Here is a 15,173-nt window from a genome sequence, read left to right as displayed (position 1 = left end):
CCCATTTTAATTGTTGCTCTTGCACAGTTTTTCCAATGTTTTTGTTCATTTTCTTAACTTGTTCTATAATGAACATAGCCACCCACCATGAAGATAAAATTTTTAGTTGTATGGCTCCAAAGAGTATGTAAACTCATTTGTATAAACATCGGAAACCCGGCTCCAGAGGCACGTTATCCAAATGGAACATTTGTCTCAGATAAAGAATGCTGTTTTGTGGTTTGGTTGCTAACCAACTTTTTATCAATGTAACTTAAACGGACAACTCGACCATAGAATTTACAGTTCAACTGCTATAAACTACACAACAGCGCCTTTTGAAAGAAAAACCTTCGATAAAAAGAAGAAAACATTTAGTATTTTAGCAGTTTGTGCGTAAAGAAAATTGAACAGTGTGACTTGAAAGTTATCTGTATGGGAACCTCCCGTTCCGGAAACCGCAGAAGTCTCACACCAAGCTAAGAATCTTCCCCGGCCCAAAAATATCTACCTACAAAATTTTTACACCGAACGGATAAGTAGTTTCCGAATGCATAAGGGTCAGACAGACAGACAGACAGATAGTGCGAGTAATAAATTCCTAGAGAAATTCCCAGAGGTATTTCTGGAGTAATACCACGAATTATTGGATGAATATCTGGATGAATTACTGGAGGAAGAATCTTTAGTGAAATCCCTGAAGGTATTCCTGGTAAATTCCTCGAGATATTACTGGTAAATTACTGAGAAAACCTGTTGGAATTACTGGAGGCATCCCTTGAACCAATTCCTGGTGGAATCCCTGGATTCTTGGAATAATGCGTGTATAAACTCCGGGAGGATGATTTCTTGAATAAATTGCTGTTGTAATTTCTGAACGAATTACTGCATTAAATTCTGCAAGAATTCCTTAGGTAATTTCTGCAGGAGTTCCTTGGGTAATTTCTAGGGCAAATCCTGGTGGAATTCATAAAGGTATTCCTGGAGGAGTCCCAAAATCAAATGCTGAAGAAATGTCTGGATGAATCTCTGAAGGAATCCCTATGAAAATCCCTATGAAAATCCCTGGAGGAATGCCTGGAGGTATTCCTAAAGGAATTCCTAGAGCGATCCCTAGAGGATTCCCTAGAGAAGCTCCTGAAGGAATGCCTGGAGACATGCATGTGCGAATTCCTTGACGAATAGCTAGAGAAATTCCTCGAGAAATCTTCAGATAAACTCCTGGAGGGATTTTTGGAAGATTTTCTTGAAGAATCGTTGGAAAACTTTCAGGTAGAATCCCTGGAGAAATCCTATAAAGAATTTCTGGAGAAATTCCTCGAGGAATATCTATTGGAATTTCTACAGGAATTTCATGAGGTATCTCTAGAGAAATACCTGGAGGAATTCCTCGAGGAATCTTTGAGAAATCTCCAGAAGAACTCCCGGACGAATCCCTGCAGAAATTCCATTAGCAATTTCCAGAGGAATGTTTGGAGGTATTCCATGAAAAAATCTTAGAAGAACATCTGGATGAATTATTGGAGGAATTTATCGAAGGAATTCCTGGAGGAATCTCTGGAAGAATCTTTAGAATAATCCCTGAAGGAATTTCTGGTAGATACCTGGACCTATTCCTGGTGGAATTCCTGGAGGAAATGCTGGTGTGATTTCTGGAGGGATCCCTGGTGAAATCTCTGGGGGAATCCTTGGAGCTATACCTGGAGGAGAAATTACTGGAAAAACTCCTCTAGGAAACCCTGGAAGAATTCCCGGAAAAAAATCCTGAAGGAATTAATTAAGAAATTCTTGAAAGAATTTCAAAAAGGAATCCCTGGATTTTCTGGATCAATTCTTGAGGTGATTCCTGGAGGTATTCTTGGTGGCAATCCTGCAAGAAATGCCTGGATGAAATACAGAGTTCCTGAGGTAAATTCTGCAGGAATTCCTGGGGTAATTCCTGGTGGAATTCTCAAAAACATTCCTGAAGTATTCCCAGAATTAAATCCAGAAGGAATGGCTGGAAACCCTGGAGAAATCACCATGTAAATCCCTGGAGGAATGCCTGGAGGTATTTCTGAAAGAATTCCTGGAGGAATTCCTTAAAGAATTTGTGGAGGAATTCCAAGAGCAATCCCTAGAGGAACTCCTGATGGAATGCCTGGAGGAGCTTCTGAAGGAATTCCAGTAGACACACCTGAGAGAATTTCTGGGGAAATCTCTAGAGAAATTCCTTGTGCTATCTTCTAAGGAACTCCTGAGAGGAATTCTTAGAGGAATTTCTGGAGGGTTTTCTTGAAGAATCACTGGAGAACTTTCAGGAAGATTTCCTGGAAGAATTCTTTGTCAATTCCCTGAAAGAATTTCTGGAGAAGTTCCTGGATGATTCCCTGATGTAATCTCTAGAGGACATGCTAGGGGAATACCTGGAGGAATTTCTAGCGGAATTTATTGGGGAACTCCTGGACGAATCCCTGTTGGAATTTTTAGACGAATCCCTGAAGGAATTCACAGAGTAATCCTGGAACAATTCCCGAAGAAATTTCTGGAGGAATCCCAAACAGAGTGATTGGAGTCATTTTTAAAATAATCCCGAAAAGTTTTGTACCAGAAGCCTTTACCACTCTTGTATTCCAGCTACGTGAAATAATTGGCCACCTGAAGTTCGTCTGGAGTCCCGTTGCATTCTGGGCTTTTAGCAAATAGTTTGTCTGGAAGAATCCATGCCTCGTGCTGTCCAGAAGTGCGACCTACAGCACCAGATCATGTATTCTGTCTCGAGTCCAGAGGAGTCCAGCGTCGTCTTCGCCGGACCGTCAAGTTCTACGTGGTGCCAGTTACTGGACACCACTCGACGCCACGACGCTACCACCTACGAAACCTATCACGTCGCATTACCCCCCTGTTGTAGAGTAGATAGAAATAAAATTGGTACGTACTAAGTGAATGTAGCCACTTTTGAGGACCACCCACATCCGCAAACTTCCCCACACTTACAACGCCCTGGGACCCGGGAGCATAAGAGGCCTTCTTTGCCGACCCCGGAAGCGGCCACGGCTCAGACCAGCTGTTTGGGGCCTAGTGACGTCCCCTTCTGGAGCGGCAAGATTCGCCCGGGGTCAAAAGCGAGTTTTACGTTCCATTACGTTTGCCTTCAGAGAGACGTCGGTCTCAAAGGTGATAATACCTTCGCGGTCGTCCTTGGCTGTGTCAAATCTGCAGGGTATTTTCAGGACGCTGGCTCATCCAGTCCGTCTCCATTGCTTTGTCTTTGACCGACTTTGTCACTGACATCCGAAGCCAAAAAAAATGGTTTTAATGTCCCTTTTAAGCAGATTGATTGAGGCATTGGGCGGTTCCAACATCAACAAATTAGTTTCTAAATAGAATCACTTTTGAAACATAGCTGTCCCGGCTACCGTCGTACTTCCTGCCTACTGTGTTTTTTGACATGCAGCTCCGTAGAGACGTCCCCCACAAAGTCATCTGTATGGGAGCCCCCCGTTCCAGAGACCGGAGAGGTCTCACACCAAGCTAAGAACCTTCCCCGGCCCTAACAGTACCCACATACAAAATTTCACACCGATCGGATCAGTAGTTTCCGAATGCATAGCGGTCAGACAGACAGACAGACAGACAGACAGACAGACAGACAGACGGAAATTCATTTTTATATATATAGATATATATAGATAGATAGATAGATTTTGAACAAATTTGAAAATGTGAACAAATATGGGGGAGTAGCGTGGTTCAAAAAATCGTTTTTGCTCCACACCGCTTATTCGATTCCTAATCAGATTATATGCCTTCTCCCAAAATTTGAGCTCATTTGGTTGAAAATTGAGACTGCACAAGCCCTTCAAAGTTTGTATGGGAATTACTATGGGAAAACGATGTTTTTCATTCAATCGACTGTAGCATTTCCCCAAGTGCCCTAGTGGGTTAGTCGACCCTTGGTAATCCTAGGCTACTCTATCAGCTACAACTTTGCCGAAGACCGCATTCAAATCGGACGCCTCATTAATTAGGTATCGATTTGTATCCAACTGGACAAACTTTAACAGTGATCCTCCAGCTTCCCAGCAGGCAACATTGCTGCATATGGCGCCAAAGATAGCACACTGAAATCATGGCTACTATGTTTCACTGCAAAATGCAGTGATGCCCGCCGAATAGTTTAACCATCATGAGTAAAGATTTCGATTCTGGATAAAAATCGGTAACTAATTAATGAGGCCTCCGATTTGAATGCGGTATTCGGCAAAGTTGTAGCTGATAGAGTAGCCTAGGATAACCAAGGGTCAACTAACAAACTAGGGCACTTGGGGAAATGCTACGGTCGATTGAATGAAAAACATCGTTTTCCCATAGTAATTCCCATACAAACTTTGAAGGGCTTGTGCAGTCTCAATTTTCAACCAAATGAGCTCAAATTTTGGGAGAAGGCATATAATCTGATTAGGAATCGTATAAGCGGTGTGGAGCAAAAACGATTTTTTGAACCACGCTAATGGGGGAGCACTATTGATTAAATCTGAGGGGGGTTCACTCATTTCATTTATTTAGTTAACATCAAATTAATGATAATACTGAATCAACAATTTGCCGCCATAATACTCGATTTGCAGCTGAAGCTCTCCAACCTCGGTCACGCCCAACACTCGCAAGATCACGCTCCACCTGGTCCGCCCATCGTGCTCTCTGCGCTCCACGCCTTCTTGTACCAACCGGATGGTTAGCAAACACCAACTTTGCAGGGTTGTTGTCCGGCATTCTTGTAACATGCCCTGCCCATCGTATCCTTCCGGCTTTGGCCACCTTCTGGATGTTGGGTTCGCCGTAAAGTACAGCGAGCTCGTGGTTCATCCTTCTCCGCCACACACCGTTCTCCTGCACGCCGCCGAAGATCGTCCTTAGCACCCGTCGCACGAAAACTCCGAGTGCTTGCAGGTCCTCCTCGAGCAACGTCCATGACTTCCACTGAAGATGCGCCTTCGTATTTCACGGCTAACGTTATTGCCAGCCGTTAGCAAGGAACCAAGGTAGACGAATTCTTCTACCACCTCGTTTGTATCCCCGTCTATCGTAACATTGCTGCCAAGGCTTGTCCTGTCTCGCTCAGTCCCACCTACCAGCATGTAATTTGTCGTAGCCGCATTCACCACCAGTCCGACCTTTGCTGCTTCACGTTTCAGGCGGGTGTACAGTTCTGCCACCTTTCCAAATGTTCTAGCAATAATATCCATGTCATCCGCAAAACAGACAAATTGGCTGTATTTCGTGAAGATCGTACCCCTGCTGTTGAGCCCGGATCGTCGTACAACACAGGGCGATGTTGAATAGTAGGCAGGAAAGTTCATCACCTTGTCGTAGTCCCCGTCGAGATTCGAATGAACTGGATAGTTCACCCGAAATCCTTACGCTGTTCTGCACACCGTCCATCGTTGCTTTGATCAGTCTAGTCAGCTTCCCGGGAAAGCTGTTCTCGTCCATAATTTTCCATAGCTCTGTGCGGTCGATACTATCGTTCGCCGCTTTGAAGTCGATGAACAGGTGATGCGTTGAGACCTGATATTCACGGCATTTCTGGAGGATTTGCCGTACGGTGAAGATCTGGTCCGTGGTCGACCGGCCGTCGATGAAACCGGCTTGGTAACTTCCCACGAACTCATTTACTTTAGGTGAAAGACGACGGAAGATGATCTGGGATAGTACTTCAAAATGAGCGGCATTCAAAATGGTGATCGCTCGAAAGTTCTCACACATTAACTTGGCGCCTTTCTTGTGGATGGGACAGATTATCCCTTCCTTCCACTCCTCCGGTAGCTGTTCAGTTTCCCAGATCTTGACTACTAACTGGTGCAGACAGGTGGCCAACTTTTCCGGGCCCATCTTGATGAGTTCCGCTGCGATACCGTCCTTACCAGCCGCTTTGTTGTTTTTGAGCTGGTGGATGGCATCCTTAACTTCCCTCAGCGTGGGAGTTGGTTCGTTCCCGTCCTCAGCTGCACCAACATAGTCATTTCCTCCGCTGCCTTGGCCCTCCGTGCCTACATTCTCTTCGCCATTCAGATGCTCGTCGAAGGGGGTTCGAGGGGGTTCACTATTGTCTCCAATTTAACATGGTAAGAGAATACGATCTACCCAATATTGGACCCCAACAATCCAATTGTGGACTCCGAGGGGACCACTTAAGGATTATTTGAACCAGATTTGAAATGATTGTTTTATGAGAAACTAGCTGTCCCGGAAAACTTTGTCTTGCCATCTTGTGGTGGTTTGACAACTGTTTAGCTCAAAATAGCACCGCACTCTAGATTTATTTTATTTCGGTCATGTTGATTTCCTTCCCAGCTCATAGAAAATCAGTACTTTATCAATTTTGTAACATTTCATGTTGATTTTCGTAACTTTTTGTATATATAAACACAGCCATCACGAATACGAACCGAACCGTGCAAGAGTCATGCTGGTCGGTTCATCCGTTCTTGAGTTTTGTTGCCTCAAACGAACTTCAAACTCTTTTTTATTTTATGAGAAATATAGAGTGTTTTAGTAAGGTTTTGAGTGCAATGCGTAGGCAATACATATGTAGAACCTGTTGCACAATCGTTAGCAAAGGCAATTTAATTTGAATATCCATGGGATATCATACTGTTTTCACGATCAGAGAATTTTCAGCTACTCAGGGCTCCATATTTTTCCATGAAAGTACATTAAATACTTTTTTTTAGGCTTCACCTTTATGTGAGTTATTCCATCCCTATGATATACGTGACTTTGTCCTTCCGGATTCGGAATGGACAAATGCTTTATAAAAAGCTTTTCCTGGTGTCCCTTCAAGAGGTTATGGGCCCAGCGCGAAGGAAAAATCGCGCTACAATATTCATTGGTCAGTCGTGGTCTGGTCTGGTCAGGTGGTATGAACTACCAACCAAGCCGATCTGTTTAAAAGCACAGGTCGTACGGCAGAAGTTTCACGCATTCGATGTATTCGTTCAATACATGGCCTACTTGCCTAATTTTACCTTCTATAAAATTTTCGCACTTGTTCGCTACCTAGTGAATACTATCATATCTATCATTTCATTATCCACTTTGATTTCTACTCCCTGATAATGTTGTGTGCATTCGATATGCAAATATCAAATGTGGGAACACCAAATGCGGTAAGATTTTCTAACAAGTAACCCGATGTCAGTGGGAGCATTTGGATCCAAGGTTGGCGGTGATGTTGGCTATGATTGCTAAGTTTCCTTTGGTAATACTGTGTTACCGCGTTTGGAGCGCATTTGGGCCCTATTTGCGTCTTGAACGCACACAGCAATACTATGAGTAGAAAAAGACCGATATAGCCACAAAATCATCAAGTTATTAATATAATACGGTCGATAAATCAGAATATGATATATTATGTAACTTCATCTGCTTAAAACTAAATAGGTGGATTGTGTGTGGCTTATATTAGCAAATTGAGTATATTTATTATACTAGTGTAGATTGCGTAGCAAAGCAACGCTTTGCACAGAGTCGATATACATGGGCGACGCTATCGATATTCAAATATAGCATAGCACAAGTAGGCTGTGATCCAACTTCTTCAGTTCCTCTTACGACAACGCGGCAACTGGTAAGCCATTGTTACGTCGCAGCTAACAGGCCATTGCGCCGGGTGATTTCTTGTAACAATCTAAGATGTGCACATTGGCTATCCTGCCAGGTTTTTCAGAAAAGCTATGAACCTGATAAGAAAAGATTATTCATTCTTTTATTACTAGAAATCACCCGAGCACTGGTTAACGCAAGTGATCAAATAAAGTTTAACCTACGAAGTGTTGAAATTGTGTGCCTCATCACGCGTGTGCATGCGCAGAAAGTGAAAAAAGTTCTACTCCAGCAAATACATTTCCAACCAGCAAACGCACCTCATCACCTCCACGTGTACGGCGTGCCAGCGCATTATTGAAGTGAAAACTTTTCGGTAAGAATTCTTTAATTTTCACTTAATCTCTTAAAACTGATACTGTGATAGTCAAGATTCTACACAACGCGTGTGCAAGCGCGTTCCAAAGTGAAAAAAAAGAGGATTGTGATACCGAAATTTTCATCTATTCCATTAAACATCTTTGTCGTGACACGTGAGTGAAAGCACGATTCGGAAATATTAATGTAAGTAGCCCTAACAGGAGAAGGCGAAAATTAAAAAAAAGTCCCGTTTGGGTTGCAAACACATACCCTTTAAACACAGGCACGTTGCGCATAAAAGCATTTTTTTCTTTGTGCTAATTGCAAGCTGAAAAAAATGCTCTACGTTACCATGGGTACCGTAATATGGCATGTCTACTGAGATCTTATTTCATTCTTCAAATTCAAATGTGCTATAAAAATTATGGATGGTGGTTGCATTCGCTAAACATTATGGAATGCTAAAAGCAATTCAAGCATAAGAATAATCATACAGTGCCTTCCCGATTTAAAACCCATCCTCTGAATGTAGAAAAAAATCAAAATAAGGAAAATGCAAGTTATTAATTTTCAGTTTTGTTTGATGATTGATAACATTTGAATAAGTAAACACATACGTAGTGAATGAAAAAAAATAAATTTTACAAAACACGTTTGATTTCGAAAGCAATTTGGCTTAAGATCATTTAACGTGTCCGTGTCTTAACTACCAATTTGTGCTATGGTGACAAATTGACAAAATATTTTTCAAAACGTGACCGGATGTCCGAAATTTTGATACAACGCAACCGGAAGTCCTTTGAATTATTAACTCATTTGATCATTCTGCGCTATGGCTGCAAATATGACATTTTATCTAAAGCGTAACTGGATGTCTGCAATATTTAAACAACGCGACCGGAAGTCCGTTGAATTGTTGACTACTTTGAATATTTTGTGCTGCGGTCACAAATTTAAAATATTGTCCATAGCGTGACCGGAAGTCCGTTAAATTGTTGACTCATTTGAATATTTTGCGCTATGGCCGCAAATATGAAATATTGTCCAATGCGTGACCGGATGTCCGCAATATTGATCCACCGTGACCGGAAGTCCGTTAAATTGTTGACACATTTGAATATTCTGCGCTATGGCCGCAAATATGAAATATTGTCCAATGCGTGACCGGATGTCCGCAATATTGATCCAACGTGACCGGAAGTCCGTTATATTGTTGACTCATTTGAATATTCTGCGCTATGGCCGCAAATATGAAATATTGTCCAATGCGTGACCAGATGTCCGCAATATTGATCCAACGTGACCGGAAGTCCGTTAAACTGTTGACTCATTTGAATATTCTGCGCTATGGCCGCAAATATGAAATATTGTCCAATGCGTGACCGGATGTCCGCAATATTGATCCACCGTGACCGGAAGTCCGTTAAATTGTTGACACATTTGAATATTCTGCGCTATGGCCGCAAATATGAAATATTGTCCAATGCGTGACCGGATGTCCGCAATATTGATCCAACGTGACCGGAAGTCCGTTATATTGTTGACTCATTTGAATATTCTGCGCTATGGCCGCAAATATGAAATATTGTCCAATGCGTGACCAGATGTCCGCAATATTGATCCAACGTGACCGGAAGTCCGTTAAACTGTTGACTCATTTGAATATTCTGCGCTATGGCCGCAAATATGAAATATTGTCCAATGCGTGACCGGATGTCCGCAATATTGATCCACCGTGACCGGAAGTCCGTTAAATTGTTGACACATTTGAATATTCTGCGCTATGGCCGCAAATATGAAATATTGTCCAATGCGTGACCGGATGTCCGCAATATTGATCCAACGTGACCGGAAGTCCGTTAAACTGTTGACTCATTTGAATATTCTGCGCTATGGCCGCAAATATGAAATATTGTCCAATGCGTGACCGGATGTCCGCAATATTGATCCAACGTGACCGGAAGTCCGTTAAATTGATGACTCATTTGAATATTCTGCGCTATGGCCGCAAATATGGAATATTGTCCAAAGCTTGACCGGATGTCCGCCATTTAGATCTGAGCATGACCAGAAGCATGTAAATTGTCATTTTGTTCAAACATTTTGTGCTATGGCCAAAATTCCTGACCGGATGTCCACTGTTTTGACTGTACCATGAAAAAAATGACTTGTTGAATATTCTGTGCAATCGAATTGCCGAATATAACTAATTTTGAAAAACACATGTTTCAGAACGTGGAACAACACGAAATGGCGAACGAAGGCAAATATGTTCGAGCTCCGAAGGACTCCGACCCAGAGTGGCTGGTTCAGTCGGACTCCGCGTCCTTGGAGGCATCAGGATCGTCAGCTAGCATTCCTGATTCGAAAATCGATGAATTCGATGACAGAAGTGAAAAAAGTTTCAGTTCAAACATTACGAGTGACTCCCTTCCGCTAACGAGTGGACTGAACTATAGTGATCATCCTACGCCAACCCAAACTGACGGTGGTAACAAAAGCGACCAGAATACTAACGAGCGTCTTGATAGAATGGAGAATGTGCTCTCAGGCATAACGAAAGCATTGAATTCCATGCAAACAATGCGGCCCATCCGGTATGATCCCGATGAGGATTGGTCTGCCGCTGTCGCACCTAGAAATCCTCCCGAGAGCAGTTTTTCGAGCGTACGTTGAGAGAATATCAGGCCTTTTCCGGCAGGAGTAGCGGCTAACCAGATGTGGGAGGAGTGGAATCGCTACATTGAAAACTTTGAAATGGCAGCGACCCTCAGCAATGCAAACGATCCTGTGAGACGGTCACAATTGTTGTTCCTTTCGATGGGAACCGAATTACAAGGCATCGTGAGAGCCGCCAAGCTAAGGCCGAGCCTGACCGATGCCAACTGCTACCAAAAGTTTGTGGCCAACATCGGTAACTATTTCCAATCCATGACTGACGCATCTGCAGAGCACGAAGCATTTTCTAACATGAAACAGTTGAAGACGGAGAATGCTGTGGCGTTTCATGCCCGCCTGATGGCAAAAGTTCGGCTGTGTGGATACAGCCCCACCGACCACGACAGATTTGTGCGATCGCAGCTTTTAAAGGGATTGAGAAACAAGGACTTGGTGAGGGCCGCAAGGACCTACGGACACGACACCAATTACATTGTACAGGCAGCAACTCGGGACGAGGCCTACGAAGCGGAGACAACGACCCCTGATAACAAGGAACCGCTGGCAGTTAACCGTGTACACCGAACCACCTCAGTACAAGATTCGATAAAGAAACGTTCGAGAGCAGACAACGGAGGGCCACAACCAAAACGGTCACGGACCAATCAGTACGCGGAACGACGATCCACTCAGGACCGAGGACGTCGTAGTCGTTGTCGACGATGCAATGGTCGAACGCATTCCAATTTGCCATGTCCAGCTTTGAGCCGAAACTGCAATTTTTGTGGTGAACAAGGTCACTACGCAATCACTTGCCGTCGAGCCCACGTTCGGCAGGTCCAGGTCAAAAGTAGTGCATCACCTACACGAGAAGACGATGATCAGATGGACCAAACACAGGTATGATACGTCGTAAATTGTTTTACTAAAATTAAAAAGATTAAAAATTAAAAAAAAAAACAGAAGTTGAATTAGAATACATTTGTTTCATAAAAAAAAAAACTGCATTCTTTTGTTTTAGTACGTAAACGCGCTATCTCTTGCAGACGTTTTAGTGGAATGTTGTATTGGCTCGTCTAGTCCCATCCAAATGCTTATCGACTCCGGCGCGGACGTTAACGTTATCGGGGGTAAAGATTGGCTTCGCCTTGAGCAAGAGTACAAGGCAGGATTGGCCAATCTCAAGTTTGTTGAACAGTCGAACCCTAAAGATCTCCGTGCATATGGTACACACAGTCCTATGAAAGTAGAATGCATATTTCAAGCACAGATTGTTGCAGTGGAACGCAAAGCACCTGCCATTCAAGCGATATTCTACGTTGTACGCAACGGAACAAGATCGTTGTTAGGTCGATCAACGGCTAGTGATATGGGAATATTGCACGTTAACGCAACGGTTAACCATCTAGACAAACTAAACGATCTAACCGTCTTTCCTAAAGTACCTGGAGTCAAGGTAAAATTTAGCGTTGATGAAACAGTACCACCCGTCCGAAATGCGTACTATAACGTTCCTGCGGCATTTCGAGAAGCAGCCAAGAATCGACTGGCGGAAATGGAATCACAGGGTATTATCGAAAAAGTCACCAGTGCATCCAACTGGATTAGCGGTATGTCCGCAGTTGCCAAGGGAAAGGACGATTTTCGCCTCGTGGTCAATATGCGTGGTCCAAACAGAGCAATCAATCGAGAATACTTTCGTCTCCCATTGCTCGAAGAGATGAAAGTGCAACTCCATGGGTCCAAATTCTTTGCCAAACTCGATCTCAAAAACGCTTTCTATCATCTCGAACTTCATCCCGAATCTCGTGATCTAACAACATTCCTAACGGAAAATGGTATGTGTGCATTAAATATAAGCATTAGAGATTCCTTTTAAATAGTTCCTTTGTGCATCTGTTCTTTTTTTCACCTTGTCAGGTATGTACCGATTTACCAGGTTGATGTTCGGGGTGAACTGTGCCCCCGAAATCTTCCAAAGGGAAATGACACGGATCCTTAAGGATGTTAAGAACAAAATCGTCTACATCGACGATGTTCTTATGTTTGCGAGTTCGCTGGAAGATTTGCGTAAAACTGTGTGCGATGTGTTGGAAAGGTTGCGGTCAAACAATCTAACTTTAAACGCTGCCAAATGTGAGTTCGACAAAACTCGCCTGAAATTCTTAGGTTACGAACTCGACGAACACGGTTTTCACGTTGACGATGCGAAAATCAAAAGCATTCAACAGTTTCGAGAGCCCAGTACGATATCTGAATTGCGCAGTTTTCTCGGATTGGCTTCTTTCATCAGTCCTCACGTGAAGCATTTTGCGGACATCACAAGCCCCTTATGGGAAATTATTGCCAGTAAATCCTGGACATGGGGAGCTAAACAGAGCGCCGCGTTTAACACGGTTAAAGAACAGATTATAAAATGCTGTGTTACACTGGGATTTTTCTCCGAAGACGACAAAACGATTCTGTACACAGACGCCTCACCTGTAGCACTTGGCGCCGTTTTGGTACAGGAAGATTTGCAAGGCAAGTCAAGAATCATTAGTTTTGCGTCTAAATCCCTTACCATTACGGAGAGAAAATACGCTCAAAACCAACGAGAGGCTCTTGGAGCAGTCTGGGCCGTCGAACATTTTTCGTTCTTTTTACTCGGTCGACACTTCACGCTGCGAACTGATGCTCAGGGAGTATCATTTATTTTGAATCGATCTCGTGAGGACTCCAAGAGAGCTCTCACACGAGCCGATGGTTGGGCGCTACGGTTGAGTCCTTACAACTACACGGTGGAATACGTACGGGGCGCGGATAATATCGCTGATCCTTCATCACGATTGTATAGTGGAGAAGACAAGCCATTCGACGAGGAAAACAGCCCATGGGAGATTGCAAGCCTGGAAGCAAACACCATTGAGTTCGTCACGGAAAACGAAATAAAGGCAGCTACATCTGAAGACAAAACCCTTCAAGAAGTCATGGACGCTCTCAAGTCTGGACATTGGCCAAGACACTTGCGAAGATACCAGCTTTTCGAAAACGACTTAGATACTCGAAATGGTATGCTAGTGAAAACCGGTTGCGTGATTATCCCTGAAACCCTTCGAAAACGGACGTTGGAAGTGTCGCACCAAGGCCATCCTTCAGCCGCCAAGCATAAGAGTATCTTGAGACAGCGTGTGTGGTGGCCCGGAATGAATCAGGATGCTCAAAAGTGGGTAGACGCGTGTGCAACTTGCGCTGTTAATGGTAGACCCGAAAAACCGACCCCAATGCAACGTATCTTTGCTCCAAAAGCAGTGTGGGAGACCATCGCCTTGGATTTCAACGGCTCATACGCGAGGTTCGGTGGAATCTCCATCTTAGTTGTCGTTGATTACAAATCGAGGTATTTAATAGCTCGGCCGGTAAAATCCACTAGCTTTGAACAAGTCAAGAAGGTTCTCGAGGATGTGTTTGAAAGAGAGGGCACTCCAAAGTTTATCAAATCAGATAATGGCCCTCCTTTTAACGGCCAGGACTACAAAACCTACTGTGAGAGTCGCGATATCACCACAATTTTCTCAACCCCGCTATTTCCACAACAAAACGGTCTGGTAGAAAGCTACATGAAGCTAATAAATAAAGCCATGGCAAGCGCTACACTGAACGGAACGAGTTACGTCGAAGAGTTGAGTATGGCAATCCAGGCTCACAACGCAGCATGCCACAGTGTAACCCAATATCCTCCGGAGGAAATCATGACAGGTCGAAAAATCAAAAGATGTCTTCCATTGGTCACTTTTGAAAAAACCTCAGTCAATGAAGAACTATTTTCTAAAAGAGATCGAGAGGCGAAAGAAGCAGGAAAGAAACGGGAAGACCAACGACGAGGAGCCCGACCTTGCCGAATCAATCCTGGAGACACCGTAATAGTCGAACGGCATACACACAGCAAGGGAGAATCGAGATTTTTACCGCGGCGGTACACCGTAGTTGAAGTAAAGAACGGTAACTTAACACTGAACGATGAAGACGGCAATGTGTTGAAGCGGCACGTATCACAAACCAAAAAGGTATCTCAGTGGCGCATCGAAGAAACACCATCAGATCCTAACAGCCGGGACAGTCCTGAAAACTCACTCCAGCTCACTTCAGCACTCGGTCCTAGAAGCATTCGGGAAAGAAAGGCGCCATCGTACCTGCAAGAATACGTCCGGTTGGTTGATGATGATTTGTAAGTATAATTAACGATAATTAAGAGTATCTTATTTTACAAAAAAACTGCACATTTGTATACCTACCTTCCAAAACGTGACTGCTAAATAAATTGAACTCTCTATTCGTTTGCATATACGTTTGAGGAATCGGCAGAAATGATTCCCAACAAGTGCATAACAATTTAGCTATTCATATGTAAACAAACCTTTTTATTTGCTTAATCAGTCGTGTAACATTTTATAGCTAAGACCTGAGAGCAAAAATCAATAACAAAACTAACACGATTTTTTAGCTCATTTTGGTTCTTGTAGTGAGTGACAGATGTTGCCCCAGTGAAAATTAAATGAAAACAAGGTGGGGTAGCGTGCTACCCTGTGCAAAAGAAATGGAGACAGTCT

General features: G+C 43.4%; 2 protein-coding genes across 2 annotated transcripts in view; one reads left to right on the top strand and one right to left on the bottom strand.

Annotated features, from left to right (window-relative positions):
• LOC109621337 (NADPH oxidase 5) overlaps positions 1–15,173 on the bottom strand; it is a 411,936-nt gene that overhangs the window by 365,552 nt on the left and 31,211 nt on the right. The window lies entirely within an intron of this gene.
• LOC134287572 (uncharacterized protein K02A2.6-like) lies at positions 7,169–14,959 on the top strand. Its single transcript, XM_062849626.1, has 3 exons — positions 7,169–11,484; positions 11,606–12,422; positions 12,505–14,959. The coding sequence occupies exons 1-3, from the start codon at positions 10,645–10,647 to the stop codon at positions 14,793–14,795; spliced, it is 3,948 nt and encodes a 1,315-aa protein (XP_062705610.1). The 5' UTR covers positions 7,169–10,644; the 3' UTR covers positions 14,796–14,959.

This window comes from Aedes albopictus, chromosome 2, assembly GCF_035046485.1.
Source record: "Aedes albopictus strain Foshan chromosome 2, AalbF5, whole genome shotgun sequence".
Classification (NCBI taxonomy): domain Eukaryota; kingdom Metazoa; phylum Arthropoda; class Insecta; order Diptera; family Culicidae; genus Aedes; species Aedes albopictus.
Note: the sequence above shows the minus strand (reverse complement) of the source record. Positions and strands in the feature narration are given on the sequence as shown.

What these genes read in the sequence shown, in the direction of transcription:
- LOC134287572 (XM_062849626.1), top strand. Translation starts at nt 10,645, where the DNA reads ATGTGGGAGGAGTGGAATCGCTACATTGAAAACTTTGAAATGGCAGCG. An exon ending in ATCAGATGGACCAAACACAG is followed by an intron (nt 11,485 to 11,605) that starts GTATGATACGTC and finishes CTTTTGTTTTAG; the next exon opens with TACGTAAACGCGCTATCTCT. An exon ending in AACATTCCTAACGGAAAATG is followed by an intron (nt 12,423 to 12,504) that starts GTATGTGTGCAT and finishes TCACCTTGTCAG; the next exon opens with GTATGTACCGATTTACCAGG.